The 20,900-nt window shown below is 45.9% G+C and overlaps 1 protein-coding gene and 1 long non-coding RNA gene across 4 annotated transcripts in view; both read right to left on the bottom strand.

Moving 5' to 3' along the window:
- The window catches only part of ADAMTSL3 (ADAMTS like 3), a 291,781-nt gene that overhangs the window by 173,495 nt on the left and 97,386 nt on the right, over positions 1-20,900 (bottom strand). For all 3 annotated transcript variants that reach the window (XM_083411788.1, XM_083411787.1, XM_083411789.1), the window contains 3 exons: positions 17,577-17,704; positions 15,891-15,936; positions 1,015-1,251 (listed from right to left, as the gene is read on the bottom strand). In XM_083411788.1, coding sequence (XP_083267914.1) covers positions 1,015-1,251; positions 15,891-15,936; positions 17,577-17,704 — 411 coding nt within the window. The remainder of the gene's footprint in view (positions 1-1,014; positions 1,252-15,890; positions 15,937-17,576; positions 17,705-20,900) is intronic.
- Positions 9,780-9,957, bottom strand: LOC310664040. The gene is made up of 2 exons (XR_014504759.1): positions 9,899-9,957; positions 9,780-9,831 (listed from the first exon to the last, which is right to left on the bottom strand). It is a non-coding gene; the product is annotated as an uncharacterized lncRNA (long non-coding RNA).

The raw sequence follows: 20,900 nt of genomic DNA, 5'->3' as shown, positions 1-20,900 counted from the left end.
CTACCAGTACAGTTGGGTACATCAGCATATATGTGACAATATTCACATTTTTGTATGCAATTTCATCTAATATACAATTTCCCTCAAATATACAGTCATACCTCAGGTTACAGACGCTTCAGGTTGCGTTTTTTCGGGTTACAGACCACCGAAACCCGGAAGTACCAGAACGGGTTACTTCCGAGTTTCGGCGATCACGCATGCACAAAAGTGCTAAATCGGTTTTGCGCATGCGCAAAAGCGCCGAATCGCAACCCAGTGTGTGTGCAGACACACCGCTGCAGGTTGCGAACGTGCATCCCGCACGGATCACGTTCGCAACCCTAGCGTCCACTGTAATGTATCTTTGCATGCTACTTTCACTAATACCTGCATTTACATGAGCCAGTGTGGTGTAGTGGTTAAGAGCGGTAGTCTCATAATCTGGGGAACCGGGTTCGCGTCTCCGCTCCTCCACATGCAGCTGCTGGGTGACCTTGGGCCAGTCACACTTCTTTGAAGTCTCTCAGCCCCACTCACCTCACAGAGTGTTTGTTGTGGGGGAGGAAGGGAAAGGAGAATGTTAGCCGCTTTGAAACTCCTGAAGGGGAGTGAAAGGCAGGATATCAAATCCAAACTCTTCTTCTTCTTCTTCATGTTACATGAGCACACGTGCTTCTGTACACATTACTTGGCCGGAGGAACTGCACCGCAAAACTCAGAAAAGTGCAGATTCCAAAAGATGGCTGTGTGTCGGTTTGCATGTTTCACAAACGGCAGGTTAATTAATCTGGCCTTTATCTGTGAACTGAATCAAATTTTTCCCCTATCCCTAGCCAAAGTTGACCACAATGGGCTGTTCACCTGCGTATTCACCCTATTAAAATGCCTTCCTTTTGCCAGCAGGGAGATAATTATTTGTCACGGCAAGCCTTTGGCCGCTAATTATCTGTTGTGGCAGGATCTTCGGAAGATGGGTGTTGTACTGCAGGGTATTAAATAAACAAGTAATCAAGTAGGTAAGTGCCATCCTACCTGGCATATGCCACTGATGCACATATCCAGAGATTTGGCATTGCAACGAGTACCATCCAGAACTTTGGGGGCAAGCTCCACCACCAAGGGTTTCCCCAAAGCTTGGCACTTGAGGGCACATGGAGAACCAGAATCATCATAGACCGGGATCCATTCATAAAACTGTCCTTGGTACTTGACGTCATTGTAGGCTGAACACTGCTGAGCTCGAAAATCACCAGCATCTGAAGGGCAGTCCTGGAAAGAAAAGGAGAACAACATTTACCTCCAAATGAAATGTCTCATTCCACAAGCGGCAATTTTACTCTCCTGTTTACCTGCAAGCAAGCCTCGTTTAAGCAAACTGGACTTACAGTTGAGCAGGCATCTATAAGGTTGGAGTGTATATTATTCTTTCCCTGACTGACAGAGCACTCCGAGGCAGGTCTACTCAGAAGCAACTTTTACTGAGCTCAGTGAGACTTATTTTTCAGGAAAATGTATATAAGACTGCAGCCCAGGCATAGGCAAACTCCGTCCCTCCAGATGTTTTGGGACTACAACTCCCACCATCCCTGACTACTGGTCCTGTTAGCTAGGGATGATGGGAGTTGTAGTCCCAAAACATCTGGAGCTGAGTTTGCCGATGCCTGACATATAGCAAGGGGAGGATAGAAACAACTTCAAACATGGGGTTTTTGAATGTTTTATGTAGTTTTGTAGTAGTTTTATGTAGTTTTGTAATAGTTTCATGCAGTTTTGTAGTAGTTTTATGTAGTTTTTCAATTTCATTGTTCTGCATGGGACAATGACAATAAAGATATTGTATATTGTATATCATATATCGTATATTGTATGTATTGCTTATGAACAATCCCTTCAACTTTTTTTGCCATTATTTATTTGCTTGTCACTTAGGTTAGCTAACAATATACCATAATTCTCATATCTGGTATTTTATACCACTTGCATGCAATAAAGCAATCAACATATATATAGTTTAGCCAAGCATAATCTGTAACAAGATAATATTGTGGGACTTAAGTAAGCACCAAGTCATTTAATTAACCTTTTCAGATTCTCCATAAATCAAGAGGGAGTGGCATGAGAAATAAGACAAGGAGGGGGGGAGGGACATGCTAATAGACTTATTTTACTCAAATTACTCCTAACACTGCATGCTGCTGAATTGCATCTTCTACTTGGTCATTAAAATAGTGAACAACTAAACTCCACTTCTGTATAAATAATTCACATCGATGCCTTCTTTCTTTTATATTTATAAAGCTTGCAAGCTTGACCAAGTATGCAAAATTCCATTATTTCACTTGACGTTAAAAAATGTGTCTTCGTTTTATGTCAGGTCTAGCATGGCACTATGAGTAGATTGAGGGGGGGGGAGAGAGGGGCAGAGACCAGGGCGTCCAATATGCACATGAGTCATTGATTAAATAAATTTTCCTCATAGTAAAGGTAAAGGTACCCCTGCCGGTACGGGCCAGTCTTGACAGACTCTAGGGTTGTGCGCCCATCTCACTCAAGAGGCCGGGGGCCAGCGCTGTCCAGAGACACTTCCGGGTCACGTGGCCAGCGTGACAAGCTGCATCTGGTGAGCCAGCGCAGCACACGGAAACGCCGTTTACCTTCCCGCTAGTAAGCGGTCCCTATTTATCTACTTGCACCCGGGAGTGCTTTCGAACTGCTAGGTTGGCAGGCGCTGGGACCGAACGACGGGAGCGCACCCCGCCACGGGGATTCGAACCGCCGACCTTTCGATTGGCAAGCCCTAGGCGCTGAGGCTTTTACCCACAGCGCCACCCGCGTCCCATTTTCCTCATATTGGGCTGCCAATTTAAGGTCAGTCCCAGGTTGCAGGTTGGGGTTAAAGAATGCAAAAGTCCTGTTGGATCAGGCCAAGGGTCCACTTAGTGCAGCATCCTGTTCTCCCATTGGCTGACCAGATGCCTACAAGCTGGACATCAGCACAACAGCACTCTGGCCAGCTGCAATTCCCATCAATTGGTATTCAGAGGCATAAAGGCAGGTCCAGCACCCGAAAAACTTAAAGGCCCCTGCATTATCATTTGCATGGTGAGTCCCCTCCCTCCTTGTGAAATGAAGACACCGACACGTTATTTAAGCTTAATGGGCGTGAAAAGCCACAACTTTATTGATTACAGGAATTGAGAGGTATTGGCCTTAGGCATTGGCTCCTGTCGACTACCCGGCATGGAGACCGGGAAGGGTTAACCACCAGCCGGGGGAGTCCTGTTGAAGTACGCCAACTAGGACCCCCCGGGTGTCACCGCTTGGGGGCGTGCCTTAGGCCCACCCCTCCATAGGCGTCGGGCAGGGCAACGCCCCCCGGAGTCCTTCACCGGACTACCCTTCGCTTTGGGGGAAGGTGATGGCGCTTCCTTCCCCCCTTCATTTGCATAACAATTACCCCTGCCAATGCCTAACCGCCAAAACCGGGAAAGTTGTGACGTTTGCTACGAGGTAGGCGAAAAAACCAAATGGCTGGAAATTTGCCAAAATGGAAACATTCCTACCAGGCCCCTTGCGGCGACCAACCGGAGTCCATAGCAAGGTCAGGGCTTGCTAAACCTAAGGGAGGGTGGGATGGGAAACTGGAGCAGCTGGAACGGGAAAGAGAGGGAAGTCTCCGGGCGCGCCAGTCTTAAGTGTGCTAGGTCACGCCTCCCCGGCCCGCCGATTCCCCTGTTCTCGTGGCGGCTGTGAGCCAGCCCCCGCGTGCGTGGGGAGGGGGTGGGCCCGCAACCCCACCTCCTCCCCATCTCGGAAGTGGCTATAGCAAAACTAGGATTTATTCAACTATTAGTATTCAATTAATGCAATGAGTGCTTGGGATTGAAAAGACACAAGGGCAAGGTATGAGTTTATGCGGGAAATATGGATTAATACAATGTTTTGTTTTGTTTTAAAGTATTTATTATTATTTTTGCTAAATGATGGCCAAGTCGTGTTGGCAAATGCACAGCCGGCTTCTTGGCATGGAAGGACATAAGATTTATGCGGAAATGGCCTAAATAAGTGTGTTTTTTTCCCTATGAATAGGACCCATAAGGATTATTTTAAACAGTTCCATATTCTGCACATCATAGCATTAGAATGTAGCCGTATATATAGAAATGGAAATATAAAACACAGGGCTTAAGAAAGATTGAAAAATCTCATTGGGCACTATATAAAAGAATAGCTTATGTAGTTCATTTCGCTGAGATACCCATAAAAACATCTTAAGGCATACATATATTTTTGTTTTAAAAGCAAGCAGGTGAACAGCAGTGGTTAATAATCCCAGAAAACGCCTTCGTTGGTAACCGCAAATCCATTTTATGACTGAAATATCATTAATATTATTCGGAGACCTACTTATTCCACTTGACTCTTCTGATCTTTACTATTTATACACTTACAAATCCAGATGAAATCAATTTCATGGTAAGATGATTCTTGTTGTTTTAATAAAAACGACATTTGTATTCTCTAGGTGGATTTTAGGGGTGTAATGGATCAGGGAGTGAAGGAGTTTTTGAAGACAAATCAATTCTGCAATGTTATATACTACTGCATTTCTCACACAAGTCTGTAACTTCGGCAAATTCCGATCAAAGCTGATACCAAATCCCTTATTTGCAAAATGTTAGTAGGAATAGTTGGCAGTGGGGGTGGGCAAACATTTTTTTGCCAAGGGACCACAATCCCCCAGCAGGGATTGCTTGACGAGTTGACAATTTCCACTGATTCCTAAGGGGCAAATTACTAATGTCTTGTCATGGACGGTTTGGACACAGAGGAATGGTGTGAGGAACCAGGTGGGGAACTACAAAGGCAAGAAAGTTCAGAGCCTGGGAAGTGGTGGTGGGACAAGGATGAGTGGTCAGAGGGAGAAGACTGGGAAGAGGCGGTAACATACTGCCACTTTGAATTGTTATACCTAGAAAGAAGATGGGGAAACAATTTAAAAAGCAAGGAATTTTTTTTGAAGGAAACGAACAGGACAGAAGGAATTCTGAGTTGTGTCCACTGTTAATTCCACCCATGGGTAGGCCAGCTAAAATTCATGGGCTGTTCTCTGAGTCGGATGTAGCAGTTTACAACTCTCTCTTAGGATGGAAGAATGAGGCTGGTTCAGGAGGCATCAGGGGCTGCAAAAAATGAGGTTCAGCAGTGCAGGCTTTGAGAAATAGCTTCCCAGTTTCACCAACATTGCAGGGACGCGGGTGGCACTGTGGGTAAAACCTCAGCGACTAGGACTTGCCGATCACATGGTCGGTGGTTCGAATCCCTGCGGCGGGGTGCGCTCCCGTCGTTCGGTCCCAGCACCTGCCAACCTAGCAGTTCGAAAGCACCTCCGGGTGTAAGTAGATAAATAGGGGCCGCTTACCAGCGGGAAGGTAAACGGTGTTCCGTGTGCTGCGCTGGCTCGCCAGATGCAGCTTGTCACGCTGGCCACGTGACCCGGAAGTGTCTGCGGACAGCGCTGGCTCCCGGCCTCTAGAGTGAGATGAGCGCACAACCCTAGAGTCTGGCAAGACTGGCCCGTACGGGCAGGGGTACCTTTACCTTTTACCTTCACCAACATTGATGGAGTCTAGGGAGCTCTTCATATTCTCTCTCTCTATCTATATATATATGCACTTCATATACTATAAACACATACACGCAAGGTGTATTTAAAAAAGTATACACTTAAAAAAATAAAGTGTGACAGCGTCAAATAATCACAGCTTAAGGTGGGAAAAAGATGGTTCGGACTTGCACACGAATGCGTGCAAAAGTGGCACCGACTAGAAACACTCCAGTTTTCAACGTCATCCCTGCTTTAGTATAGCAAAAGGTGTACAGAACAGCCACATAAAGTGATCAGTGTGCCGTATTCCAAATAAAGAACAAAACATATAACCCCCTAGCCCACTAGGCCCTAATCTAGAAATCAGAACCTGACCCACTGCAAAGAAGATAATACATTTCTGAGCTGGGGTGGGCGTGGGTATGCATTGCAATTAACAAAGCAGTCCTTGAATATTTAAGGCCTTAAGTCTGTAGTCTGGTTTCTTACAAAAATATGTATGCAGAACAGTCTCATTAATTTATTCTGTTTTTTTCTATACTCCACTATTGGGGGGTGGGGTGGGTCTGCCCACCTACTTTTGAAAAAGCAGCATGCCAGATTTTGTAGATGCAATACCAAGCGCACTTGGTTTTGTCCTGCAAAAATGCTTTTTGAAATTTTGGAAGCCCTCCCTGACCCTGGGGTGGAAACTGAGTGGGCACCCACTGGTCTGGCTATTTGCAATGCTATCCCTGGTGCACCTGCTTTTCATGCAGAAGGTTCTGGATTCAATATCTGACATCTCCAGGTAGGAATGGGGAAGTCCTGCCTGAAACCCTGAAGAGATGCTGCCAATTAATTTAGACAATACAGTGGTGCCCCGCAAGACGAATGCCTCGCAAGACGGAAAACCCGCTAGACGAAAGGGTTTTCCGTTTTGGAGGTGCTTCGCAAAACGAATTTGCTATGGGCTTGCTTCACAAGACGAAAATGTATTGCGATTCCTGGGGTTTTCCCCCCCTCCCCCCTTTTTCCTAAGCCCCTAAGCTGCTTAACAGCTGTTCGCTAAGCCGCTTAACAGCTGATCGCTAAGCCGCTTAACAGCTGATCTAAGCCGCTTATCAGCTGATCTAAGCCGCTAATAGCCTTTTAGCAGCTAATCCGCTAATCCCTTAAGCCTTTAATAGCCGCTAATAGCCTTTTAGCAGCTAATCCGCTAATCCCTTAAGCCTTTAATAGCCGCTAATAGCCGCTAAACCGCTAATAGCGCTAATAGCGCTAATCCGCTAATGGGCTTGCTTCGCAAGACGGAAAAAACCGCAAGACGAAGAGACTCGCGTAACGGATTCTTTTCGTCTTGCAAGGTACCACTGTACTGAGTTAGATGGGCCAATGGCATTATTCAGAAAAAAAGTGTGTAAGTAAGTATGTGTGTGTGTGTGTGTGTGTGTGTGTGTTCATGTGATGAGCTGGTCCTTATTGATGAGGTTAGTGTCTGATGGTCTCCACTCAGGTCCTTCCCCAGCAATTCCCCAGAACCTGGTTATGCTGGTTTTAAATAACACCACTTTGGAAGTCCCGAGCCCCAAGGAGGTTAGATTGGCCTCAACCAGGGCCAGGGCCTTTTCAGCTCTGGCCCCGGCCTGGTGGAACGCCCTACCGCAGGAGATCAGGGCCCTGTGGGATTTGACATCTTTACTCAGGGCCTGCAAGACAGCGCTGTTCCACCTGGCCTTTGGGCTGGACTCAGTCTAACCCCCCTCTCATTTTTAATTTTTTTGGATGGAACCCCTTATATGGGATTTGTATATATATATTTCCTTGGCTCTTTTTGCTGGCCCATGTAGGACCAGCATGGATAGTTGGCCCTGGTGAATATTTGACATTTTCTTCCCTTATGGCTTAGAACTATAGGCTACCACTAAAACGAGGCTGCATTTTAAGCTGCATTTTAAACTGTATTCTAACTTATATTTTAATCAAATGTTGTTGTTGTTGTTTTTATGTTTTTACTGTATTTATATTTAGTGTTAGAAGCCCTGAGCCCAGTCTTGGCTGGGGAGGGCAGGCTATAAATAAAAAGTATTTATTATTATTATTATTATTATTATTATTATTATTATTATTAGCTGGAGCAAACTGCACATATACCCTGTCTTGTAGGAAATATGGGTTCCTTGGGGCATGGCATAGTTCCATTGTCATGAAAGAATTCCATATATATGTATATATATATATTCATATTCCAAACATATGTGAATTTTGTGTATTGCCCATGATCTTGGCCTGAGAGTGTATCAGAAAACTCAGAATTAAATGTAATATACAGATGGCAAAGCAGGACGAAATGGAACAAGACAGGTGGGTCTTATTTGCAAAAAGAGGGAGCAATTAGGAATTGTATCCGCTATCAAGAGTTTTTTTTTTCATCTACCGGACTTGACTCACCCAAGTGTTTGTTCCACTGGTAGATGCCAGCAGTTTGCTCCATTATGTGGCTCAAGCCTTCCAAAACCCATCCAAGGAAAAAGGAGGAGGGGAGACCGTAGCGGCTCAACGTCTTTTTTTACAAGACTTGTGCGCTGTCTTGGTGGAGAAGCCATTTGGCACCAGCCAGCTTTTATAAAAGTGGGCGAGGAGCTGGCTAGTTTTATGAGAGATTAAAATGATTCAATACATCCACTAAGCAGAACCTCCCACTGGAGGGTGTAACAGTCATATTTCAGAACGGTACTCCACCACCGAGTCCAGGAAACACACACTATATTTATAAGCAAGCGCTGAGTTTGTGCCATGTTTCCCATGGAGCTGCGGAAAAGTCACTGGATGTAACATGGGCTGGAGATTTCAATGTCCTAAGCACCATCAAACCTTTTTAAAAGCAAGTTTCTAGTTCTCGTTGTTATTTATTTAAAGCCTGTTGTTGTTTTTTAAAGAAATAATAATGTCAAGGCAGCTAATGCACAGAAGCAATAAAACAGCATTATAAAACTGGACTGCCAAAATATTTTTAAAGTGTATATTCACTGTCTGGTGTTAATTTCAGAATCTAGGGGAGATGTTGACTAAGGATGGATGGAATGGGGGAATTGAATAATGCTGCTGCAGAGGGCAGTTAATTTGACTGGGGCGCAGCAACAGTGGGAAAGGAGGAATTTAACCCTTTTGCTCTGGTGCTGTTTTCCAGACAAAAAATAATCCCCTGTTATTTTCCCCCTTGTGCAGCACACAGCTGGGGTGGGGGAGAAGCAGCTTTGATCAGGAAAGCAACTTGGCTGAGAAATCCCTGCGTGCCTCACCCACAAAAGGGTGGCCAAAAGACAATAGGTTTTTGCAGTGATATTCCCCATTCCTTTCTGTGCAGTGCTCTCCCTGGGAGATGCTCATGGGGCAATCATTATCAGGCCTCTAGTGGAGTAAGGAAGGGCTTGTCCTTCTCATCGTGTTATAGGATCAGCATTTTAGGTACAGTGGTCCCTTGGTTCTCAAACTGAATCTGTTCCGCAAGTCTGTTCCAAAACCAAAGCGTTCCAAAACCAAGGCGTGTGTTCCCACTGAAAGTAATGCAAAATGGATTAATCCGGTCCAGGCTTTTAAAAACAACCCCTAAAACAGCAACTTAACATGAATTTTACTATTGATCCATAAAATGAAAGCAATAAGCAATGTACTGCAGTCACACAATCAATCAATCAATCAATCAATAGCTGAACTGGGTTCCACACAGTCACAACAACAACAAAAAAAGAGCCACAAAAACAAAAACGCAAAATAAATAGCAAAAACAGACAGACCTCAGCGTAGCAGTCAAAACAGAAGCGTGGCACTCAAAATGGAGCACGTTCGGCTTTCGAAAAACGTTCACTTACTTCCGGGTTTGTGGTGTTTGGGTTCCAAGTTGTTTGAGTACCAAGGTGTTTGAGAACCAAGGTACCACTGTATTGTATATTTTTAAATTATTATTTAAAAATTGTTTTTTTTAAAAAAAATAGTTATCTGCATTTAACTTAAGTTGCTTGGAGAAGTTTTCTGTATAAAGCACCGAACAAATGTAATAAATTTCAATACCACAAGGGAAATGGGCTAATAGAACCCTTCCCGGGTCGCACTTCCCTGAGTGGGAGCCATGAAGGCAGCACTTCCTTGAAATAAAACGTTTGGATCTCCCATATAACATATACCCTATTTTTCGCACCATAGGACACACCGGACAATAGGACGCACTTTGTTTTAGAGGGGGGAGAACAAGAAAAAAAAATCTCCCCCTCTCTGCCCAGCGCCCCTTCAGCGAAGCGGCAGGAGGCGCTGCGCAGAGAGGGGGAGAACTTTCCCCCTCTTGTTTTCCCGCTCTAAAACAAGGTGCCGTTTAAGGTGCGTTCAGGCGGCTGCCTTGGAAGCCTGGAGAGCGAGAGGGGTCGGTGCGCACTGACCCCTCTCGCTCTCCAGGCTTCAGGTTCCTTTCGACCTGCTCTTTGGGGCTGGCGGGGGGAAGCCCACCACCAGCCCCAAAGAGCAGGTCAGGGAGCAGCGGAAAGGCGCAGCGGAGAGGCTCCTGCCATAGCCGCGCGTCACCTCTCCAGCTGGGAGAGGGTTGCGGGGTGCTTCTTTAGCCCCACGCGCGCTCTCCCGGCTGGAGAGGTGACGCGCGGCTGTAGAGGCTCCTGCCATAGCTGTGCGTCACCTCTCCAGCCGGGAGAGGGTCGCGGAGCTATGGCGTCTTCGCTCCATAGGACGCACACACATTTCCCCTTCATTTTTGAAGGGTAAAAAGTGCGTCCTATAGAGCGAAAAATACGGTAATTTTGATCTGCCCTTTGGGGAGAGAAACCTGTGCCTGGATTGTCCCACTTCAAAACTGCAGGTGGGCTTATAGCAATATATGAAGCTTGACCTTACGCCAACTCAGACCTTTAAGTCCATTTCGTTCAGTATTGTCTGCACTGATTGGCAGCTACTGTCTGGGATTTCAGGCAAGGATTCTTCCCCAGCCCTACTTGGAGATGCTGGAGATAGAACATGGGTCCTTCTGCATGCAAAACAGATGATCTACCACAGAGCTGTGGCTTATATGATTAAATCTTCTGTTTTATTTTTTTATTTTAAAAAGGGCTGCCATGTGGGGAGGAATAAACCCAGATGTCAGGGGGAAAGGATTTTAAGGGAAGGTGAATTTCTGTGTTCAAGGATTTATTTATTTTGGTATAATGTAAAGGTAAAGGGACCCCTGACCATTAGGTTCAGCTGTGACCGACTCTGGGGTTGCGGCGCTCATCTCGCTTTATTGGCCGAGGGAGCAGGCGTAAAGCTTCCGGGTCATGTGGCCAGCATGACTAAGCCGCTTCTGGCAAACCAGAGCAGCGCACGGAAACGCCATTTACCTTCCCGCTGGAGCGGTACCTATTTATCTACTTGCACTTTGACATGCTTTCGAACTGCTAGGTTGGCAGGAGCAGGGACCGAGCAACGGGAGCTCACCCCGTCATGGGGATTCGAACCGCCGACCTTCTGATCGGCAAGTCCTAGGCTCTGTGGTTTAACCCACAGCGCCGGTATAGAGAAGTATTAAATTGTACAAGCCCTTCTCCTGCAGTCTGATAGGACTGGCTTGTTGGACTGGAGAGGTGAAGCAAAAGCAGGCAGTGAGAAGTCAGACAGCTCATTGGCCCTTAAGGCGAACCAACAGCTGCCAAGTCAGCTGCAGTACCTCTGTCTGGCCATCCATAGTGGTGGTGCCCAAGGGCAGCAAGCAACAGCTCTCTCTTCTGGTGGGCTTCCTAGCACAGTGGTTCCCAAACCCTTTTCCCCAGGGACCCGTTGATGGTCTTGGCAGATCGCTTCCATGATTTTTCTACCTGCTGTGGCTCATGCACTCTGCTAAGTGCTGCACGATGTCTAATTGTATTTTTAGTCCTGTTTTTTGTTTTGTTTTGTATTTTGATGCATTACAATTTTCATTCCACATAATACAAAAGAAGAACAAAGAAGAAGAAGAAATAAACAGCTCAGTTGGTTAGAGCGTGGTGCTAAGAATGCCAAGGTTGCAGGTTCAATTCCCGTATGAGACAGCTGCATATTCTTGCATTGCAAGGGTTTGGACTAGATAATCCTCAGGGTCCCTTCCAACTCTACAACTCTTATCATTCTATACAATTCTTTTAATTATGCATATTTAATATGGGCATATCATGGACCAGCTGAACGAAGCTCAGATTGCTGGTGGTCCATGGACCAGTTTGGCACGCCATGGTGCACAGCATTAGGGGTCTGCATATGGTCACCAAGCTCCCTCGTTCAAGACTCCTGGCATTTTTTGCATTAGATCAGCCATGGCAGACCTCTGGCCCTGTGGATGTTGTCCCCGTCAGCCCCAACCAGCATGGCTGTTGCTTGGGGATAATGGTAACTGTAATCCAAAGAGACCTGGGAGGGCCACGGGTGCCTCAACCCGGCACTTGATTGGTAGTATATCTTAAAACAGTAATGGTATGGGGTTTTGTATTAAACTTGGATCCTAGAACAATAGGCAAGTAGGATCCTAGAATGCAACAACTGATTGGCTTGCAGGAAAAGACCAATCAGGCTCCAGGAGGAAGTTGACCAGCCTATTAGGCTGGTAGGATCATAGAATGCAACAATTGATTGGCCTGCAGGAAAAGACCAATCAGGCTCCAGGAGGGAAGCAGAATCAGCCAATCAGGCGGGACTCATTGTGTAAATAATGTATATAAAAGTCTGAGGGTTGGGGGGGGGGGCAATTCAATCACTGTTTTACAAGCTGCAATAAAGAGCATGAAATCACTACAGGACTCCAAGTATATTTCATATGCGAAGCGAGGGTTCTGCATGCCCACCCCTGTCCCCTGGTGCACTGCTCCAGTTTGGAACAGTGATCCACTGACGATCCTTGGGGTGTGTGAAAGGTAATGTACAAGCACTGCTTCAGGGGGGAAGCATATCAAGCAAGTGCCACAGGCTGCTACCAAGCAGCTACGTTTTATTGTTGAACCTGCATTTCCTCCTCCTCCTCCTGGCTTTACCTTGTGGAACTTTCCATGACTCCTGACACCACCCTAATGCTTTAATTCCTGTACCTGGTATTATGTCTTGTTTCCTATCTTGCTTAGACTTGTTCTCTTGGCTTGCAGTGCTATCCTAGCTGTGGCGCAATCCTTCCCCACCCCCCAGCCCCAGGCTCCAATCCAGCACACATTCCTGATTCTGACTTTGGATTAATTCTTGGCTCTGGTCTCCCCCTATTCTGACTCTCTGGCTCTTTGCACGTTTGGCTCCGGACGAGAGAGTCCACAACAGCGTGCATCAGTAGAGCACTTTACCAACTAGAAAACAAAGCAGAACCTTATACAAAAGCAAAGATGTGCGAGACAATCCACAGAGCCACCACCAGACAGTTTAGCCCTGGACAAGAAGAATACCGCCGGCAGTTTATTTTACAAACTGCATTTACAAAGGCGCACAGATCGTTTCCAGATCTTGGAGCAAAGAACGCTATTGTTGCATCATAAGAAGGACAGCTTCACTCTAAAATGAGTAGCAAAGGGTGCACAACTGTGGAGTTAACAGAGCCAGGGGACCAGGTTGGAATGAAGCGCAAAGTGAGCTTTATGTTTGTCACTGCTTCTCCTTGCACGGCATTGTCTAGTGACCTAGGTGTTTCTACATAGCGTGTTCTCCTTCATGGAGAGCACGTGTTGCGGTGGGGGCCGCCAGGACACTCCAAAGTTGGGGGCGGGCTAATTGTTCATTGGCCACTTATGCGATTGGGGCTTCCCTTGTTGTTGGGAAGAAGTTAATGTTGCCATTTGTTGATTGACAGCCAGAAATGCTAAAACTCCTTGCACAAGGCTAGGCCTTCCTCTTTTCGACCGTGCATCGGATTGCCCACCCCCCCTCCCTAGAATTAGGGTTGTTCGCTTTGACCTTGCTATTGCCTGTCATGGGGTCGTCTGCTCTTGGGGCAGGGGCCTGGTAGGAATTTTGTCCATCTGGCTGATTGGCTGGGGCCATTTGGTTTTTGCCTACTGCGTAGCAAATCGTCACAACTTGTAAGGTTGCGGTTAGGCATTGGTTTATGGTTTGGTTGGTTGAGGGGAAGTGGTTGAGTGCCTGCCCTTGGTAGGTTGAGTGCCTGCCCCTCTAATGCTGCTGCTGCAAGGGATTCCGTTAAAGGAATTGGGGGGTAACTATTGCTTGTCCACTCTGTCAAGGGGGCTCGGGCCATAGCAATGAGCTCCTAGTTGCATTTGGGGTGAGGGCAGGTTCCCTGCTCCGCGTAAGCCCCAAGTGTATTCCCCTATTCTGACTTTCGCATCGTGCGGAATGTCAGTCTGTCCCCCATGGTGGGGGCAGATAGTCGCAACCAATGCCTAAGCAACCACTCACAAATATGTATTTCAATAAAGTTGTGGCCAAAATTATGCCAAAAACCTTAAACAAAAATTCTGTGTGATGTGTGAGTTATTGGGGTGGCCCTGGGGACCTCGACACACAACTAATCTCTCTCTCTCTCTCTCTCACACACACACACACACACACACACACCCTTTGTAAAGGAGGAGAGGAAACAATCCAGCAAACTACATACAACAAAAAGCCAAAATTAAACAGGAATATAATGAGGATTGCAAAATCCAATGGTAGGCTACCCTGACCTTCGGCTACATGCCCCTGCTGACAAACTGTCACTATCTCTAAACTATTCTGAGGGCTTCCATATGCTATGTGGTATCTGAGAAATGCAGATCACAGCTCCCTGTCTAGGCATCTCAGGAGGAGCTAGAACTTGGGTTGTGTTTTCCACAGCTTCTGTTGCACTGGTTTCCTTGGGGAGGCACTGGAGACCCTGAGCCGGATTTTGCTAGATAGATCATTCATGCTGGAACTGCTGCCAAAGAGGAGCGGAGGGGTCTCTGGATCCCCCTACCACCTGCATCATCTCTTTGGCATAGGAATCATTTCTCCAGACCTGGCTCCTGCTTTCAGTAGATTCAGGAGTTTAGGGACTCACGACACCTGCAAGTACTTGTTATATACTGAGCTGAATAGGATCCAAAAGGCAGCAGTTTGATTAGTCCTAGAACAATAGGATTCAGAGTGCAGCAGTCTGATTGGTCCTAGAACAATAGGATTCAGAATGAAGCAGTCTGATTGGTCCTAGAACAATAGGACCCAGAATGCAGCAGTCTGATTGGTCCTAGAACAATAGGACCCAGAATGCAGCAGTCTGATTGCTCCTAGAACAATAGGACCCAGAATGCAGCAGTCTGATTGCTCCTAGAACAATAGGACCCAGAATGCAGCAGTCTGATTGCTCCTAGAACAATAGGACCCAAAATACAGCAGTCTGATTGGTCCACAGGAGCCACCCAATCCAGATCCAGGTGGAAGTGAATCCGCAACCTGATTGGCCTACAGGAGAATCCCGGAATTAGCCAATCACGTGGGGCCCATTGTGTAAATAATGTATATAAAGCAGACATTCTGGGGGAACTTCCATTATTCCTCACCACTATGAGCTGAATAAAGAGCATGAAATCCACTCTCGACTCCGAGTATATTTCAGGACTCATAACACCTGCAAGACACATTTCCCCTGAAATATTCTTACCACTGCCAATGTTCCAGACCCTGCAAAGACTTGTCTAGAGCCCCGTGAGTAACCTTCTCCCACTCTGGAAACACAGATTGTATGATTCTTGGGGCAGGAAACTGGCTCCCCCCCCCCTTGAGTTGCTCAGTTAAGGGCCATTGATGCTACTAAATAAATGATGCCAATGATGTCATTATGTTAAACATAGCAAGTCATATGCAACTCATATTTCAGGGGATCAATATATGTGAACACATGCTAGCTTCTGTGTTTGTTTTTGCTGAGCAGCAACAGGTTAAGTGGAAGGCTTTACAGAAGGTGATCTTGACATATTTTGGCATAGGGACAAAATCTAGCCCAAGTTAAACACTTCTAAAGCCCAAATTGATCCATTTAGGTGTTTAACGTTCCTTCATCAAAATCAATGGGACCTAAACGCTGACTTTATTTGAATAGAGTCACATAAATGCAGTGAGTTTTGTTTCCAGTGCAGCAAAATAGGAAGAAAAATGCATTCATGTTGCACAACTGTTTAGGAATTGCGCCTGCAAATTTTGTCATCACTGCTAGGCAAAAATAAACAATTAAGGCTCTGTCATTCTTTTTAAAAACAAACAAACCAAAAAACACTAAGTAGGATGTCTGAAGCTTTGCAGCTGCTTTGTTTTATGGCAATTAGAGCAGTCAAACAAAAAGACAGATGAGACTCACATTATTGCTGCAGGTTTTATATCGAATATTCCTGCCTTCACAGTTCCTGGAAAAAAAACAAAGTTTGAAAAGAATGACCAAGTAGAGTAACATTAAAAGGCTACCCTTTCCCATAAATAATTTTCTCAAATACTGGATATATGTTACGGCTTCTCAGATTTAACTGAAAAGATGATTAAGTAAGGATGACTGTCTGATGAAGAAGTTACAGCTTTTCCTGTTAGGCTTACAGCTGTGCAAAGTCACAACTCACTGAGACGTTTCTGAAATATTATTCATAAAGCATTATACTGTTTACCAGCAGTCTGTTTTGACAAATGATTTACAGGATTAACAACAAGAGCCTTCCAAATCGCACCAAGCCAGTTATTCATGAGCAAATGCTCATCTTATGGGAGGCAAGGCCAGCTAGATGCCTGTGGAAAGCCAAAAGAAAAAGCTAAAGTAAAAGGTAAAGGACCCCTGGACAGTTAAGTCTAGTCAAAGGTGACTATGGGGTATAGCGCTCATCTTGCTTTCAAGCTGAGAGAACCGGCATTTGTCCACAGACAGCTTTCCAGGTCATGTGACCAGCATGACTAAACCGCTACTGGTGCACGGAACACCGTAATGGAAACCAGAGTGGGGACTCCGCCTGCCCACGCAATGGAAACCAGAGCGCATGGAAACATTGTTTACCTTCCTGCCACGGCAGTAGCTATTTATCTACTTGCAGTTGCGTGCTTTCAAACTGCTAGGTTGGCAGAAGCTGGGACAAAGAAATGGGAGCTCACCCCGTTGCGGGGATTCAAACCACCAGCCTTCTGATCAGCAAGCCCAAGAGGCTCAGTGGTTTAGACCACAGCGCCACCTGCATCCCACCATAAGAAGCACCCAAGCACAAGAGCACTCTCCCCTCTTGCGGCTTCCAACAACTGGTTTTCAGAAGCATTGCTGCCTCTAACCATGGAGAAAGAACATCGCTGTTGTGGCTAAAAGGTAAAGGTAAAGGGACCCCTGACCATTTGGTCCAGTCGTGGCCGACTCTGGGGTTGTGGCGCTCATCTCGCTTTACTGGCCAAGGGAGCCGGCGTACAGCTTCCGGGTCATGTGGCCAGTATGACTATGCCGCTTCTGGCGAACCAGAGCAGCGCACAGAAACGCAGTTTACTTTCCCACCGGAGCAGTACCTATTTATCTACTTGCACTTTGACGTGCTTTTGAACGGCTAGGTTGGCAGGAGCAGGGACCGAGCAATGGGAGCTCACCCCGTCACGGGGATTCGAACCGCCGACCTTCTGATTGGCAAGTCCTAGGCTCTGTGGTTTAACCCACAGCGCCACCCGCATCCCTCTAGCCGTTGTGGCTAGTAGCCATCAATAGCCCTGTCCTCCATGAATTGGTCTATTAGTGCCATTTAAGTTGGTGGCTATACCATGGGAACAAGTTCCGTAGTTCAACTAGACACTGGCTCTCTAGAGCAGCAATATCTCAAGGGTCAAAGGTCCCCCCCACTCCTGCAGTAAGCCCTTGTGTTATTTAATAAGACCATAGTTGCATCCATTTAGTTTTTCCTTTACTGGAACAGATTTTAATGCAACCACCCCAGCTCTCCTGTGTTGGGAGATTCGGCCTCTGAATAACCCCCACCCACCCCTTCCTGTTTTGTATCATTCATGACTTCAAAGTGCAATATGAAAGACCAACCTGCCGTTTAAGCATCTCCTTAGAGAATAGGATGCTCCTCCTCCGCAAGTACGCGAACAATCGCTCCAAGCACCCCAGGCGTCCCAACCGTCTTCTCTCTCTTCGTCAGACTGGGAAATTCTTGAGGTCTGGAAACACGACAGAAAGAAAAGTAACTCAGCAGCCCAGGAAAGTTGCATATTTTGCAAATCCTTTTAACTGGTTGTTTACCCTGGGGAGATTCCTAGTCTGGTGGTAATAAGCAGAGATTCCCATTCCAAAATAAATTATTATGTCAACAGAACAAAGGAGTGATATATTTGCAACTGGAAAGAATCGGTCCAAAATAAAAGCGGTTTTTCTCTTCTTTCATAACTTCGTTTTCGTCTCTTCTGGGGCTTCTAAATTCAATTATGAGCACCAGGCCTTGAAAAACTCCATTTCCACACCAATCTGCGAAAGTGATGTAAACAGCACACTTCAAGGAGTTGGGTCGAGTAAGACCTCAAGGCAACACGACAAGCCTCCAGAGTCATTTTGCTTACACTACAGTATAAAGTCGTAATGAATGCCCACGTGCCGTGCAAGTGGCGTCATAAAAAGCACCAATTCCCAAACTGCCAGCATGCCATGAGAATGAAAAGCAATAAATCAGGGATGGGGAACCTCAAGAGTGGCAGCCAGATGTGGCCCTCCAGGCCTTGCTATCTGGCCCTTGAGACTCTCCTCAACAGGTTGCCCAGAAAGGAGCTGAAAATGTTCCCTGCGCTTGCTTTAAATAAAGACTCATGTGAGCTCAAAAGTGGGTGGACACTATTGAACACACACACACATACATGCAACTGAGGCTGGATCTTGATTATCTGTGTGATTCGTAACTGAAAGCTTGGGGTGGCGCATCCCGTGGCCTGTGGCAAATGGTAATGTGTCGTGCCGCTGTGCCCCTGCAGCCTCCCTTACTTGGGTTGTGGAGCGCTATGATGGGTTTTGGCAAGATCTTACCAGAAGCTGGTGGTGGAACACCCAAGGCAGCTGCCTAACCCTGTCTTATGGGTGGGTTGGTCCTGGGAAAGCTTCTATTCAGACCCATTTAGGCATTGAGATCTGCAGATGAGGCCCTCTTGGTAGTTCTACAACCCTTAGCATCTTGGGTGGTGGTTGCCCAGGAAAGGGCATTCTCTAGCTTGTGGAACCTCCTCCCCATAGAGGAAGGTCTTGACATCTTCATTATACAACATTAGGCAAATGCTGCAGACACACCTTGTCTTTTGACACCTAGGAAGTATATTTTTAGGACTCACCTTCTTCCTATGATAGTGGGATGTTTTAAACTGTTTTTAACATTGTGTTTTAATTATAGTAACACACCCCAGGATCTTGGGGTGAAGGGCCAGTTAATAATACAGTGGTACCTTGGTTGTCAAACTTACTGATAATCCATTCTGGGAGTCCGTTTGACTCCCGGAATGGTTAGAAAACCAAGGCATGGCTTCCGATTGGCTGCAGGAGCTTCCTGCACTCAATTGGAAGCCGCAGAAGCCTTGTCGGATGTTCGGATTCCAAAACACGTTTGCAAACCGGAACACTCACTTCCAGGTTTGCGACATTTGGGAGCCGATTTGTTTGACAACTAAGCTGTTCGACAACCAAGGTACCACTGTAGTAGTAGTAATAATAATAATAATAATGCACATCACAGTATTCCAATCATGATCTTACCTATGCATGAATCACAGCAGCTAAGCTATCACTGTACAGGAAAGGAGTCCTTGGTTTACTACCCGAAGATGATAATAGGCACTCCTCACTACGGAGGTCACACGAGTCTCCAGTGACAGAGGTGGATCTAGGAACACCCCTCAAACTAAACACCTGTCCCTTCAGACGGAGTGCAACTTTGTCTAGAACCAGTGAGTTCCCCAATTCCCAGAACTGAGAACTGCTTGCCCACAAAGTCTTCCCAAGATTCAAACTCAACTTGTTGGCCCTCATCCAAGCCACCAACCCATCTAGTCCCATATGTTTAGAAAGTTGATGAGACTTTGAATATGTATTCAGCCTATTATTATTTCAACTTTTTGAAATTATTATTCTTGCTGACTTTTCTTATTGATATTTCAATGTTTTCTCTTTTTTGTAAATTGTTTTGAAGGGTATGTGTGTGTGCACACACGTGTACACACCCACACCCACACACCCACACACAAACAAACAAACCAACAAACAGTGAAATAAATAAATAAATAACCCCCCTGAAATGTAGGAATTACAGCTAAAGAATCCCTGGCAGATGGCCATCTAATCTCTGTTTAAAAACCTCCAACGAAGGGCAGCCCATCACCTTCCAAGGTAGATCACTCCAACCTGTTTCTCCAAGGCCTGGAACTTTGCTTAGTCTATTCACTTCCAAGGGAGGAAAAGGAAGCTTCTTTCCCATTCATTCACCCACCCAGGGTAGAAATTGACTAGTCTTCTGGAAAGAGGATGACTTCTAAACAGGACTGGCTTGCAAGAAAAGATCTTGGAAGGTGCCAAGCGATGGGCTGGAGTCCGACATTCCCGAGAATCTAATCAGAAGAAAGCCTGCCAAGCTACCTCTTTAAATACCAAGCAAGGGCAGCTGACAAGTTCTCCCTGCTCTCTGTGCATGGGAACTGCGACTCCAAAGTGCTCATCCTTCCATGGACTGGGCCAGTACACACAAAGTCTGGCCTATGAACCATAAATAGGAGGAGGAGGAAGACAGTGCTGGGAACGCTAGCTCTACAAGTACTCGTTTCCTAATCTTTAGCCCCAAATCCGGTAACCTAAAAATGCATTAGTGCTGCTGGCCAGTCTAATAATTCAAAAACAAGCAGTAAACTTCTTTTTATAAGCAGTAACTACTTTTCCATAGCACGTCACTCAGGTTTGAAGCAAAGCCACGGCAAACTTTATTGGATACCTTAATTTTGTTTTCACAAAATAAAGTATGTTGACAAAGAGATTTGATCTTGGCCTTAAATGGCTTGGATTAAGTGGTACTGATGCCGCGAGATGTAGCTGCACATAAAGAACACCTAATCATCTGTATTTTCCATAGGATTATGTTTCTGACCTTTCCAGGCGTTTACACAGGTAGCACAGTCATAGCGGAGTCGAATGCAAGCAAAATAAAAATGGAGCTCAATGGGGTTCTTAACAGTGATAAAATTGTGCGCATGGAAAGCACAAAATTGTCAGCCATGGCCCAGAGAACCATGCAAATACATCTGCGCATTCATGAAGTGATTTTCAGGTCCAAACTTGATGTAGCATTTGTCACATACATAACTTTTGGATAGTTATTGCTGGGAAGCCAGATCA

The sequence above is a fragment of the Podarcis tiliguerta genome (assembly GCF_965153285.1).
Source record: "Podarcis tiliguerta genome assembly, chromosome: 14".
Taxonomy (NCBI): domain Eukaryota; kingdom Metazoa; phylum Chordata; class Lepidosauria; order Squamata; family Lacertidae; genus Podarcis; species Podarcis tiliguerta.
The sequence above is the reverse complement of the archived record's forward strand: the minus strand, read 5'-3'. Positions and strand labels throughout refer to the sequence as shown.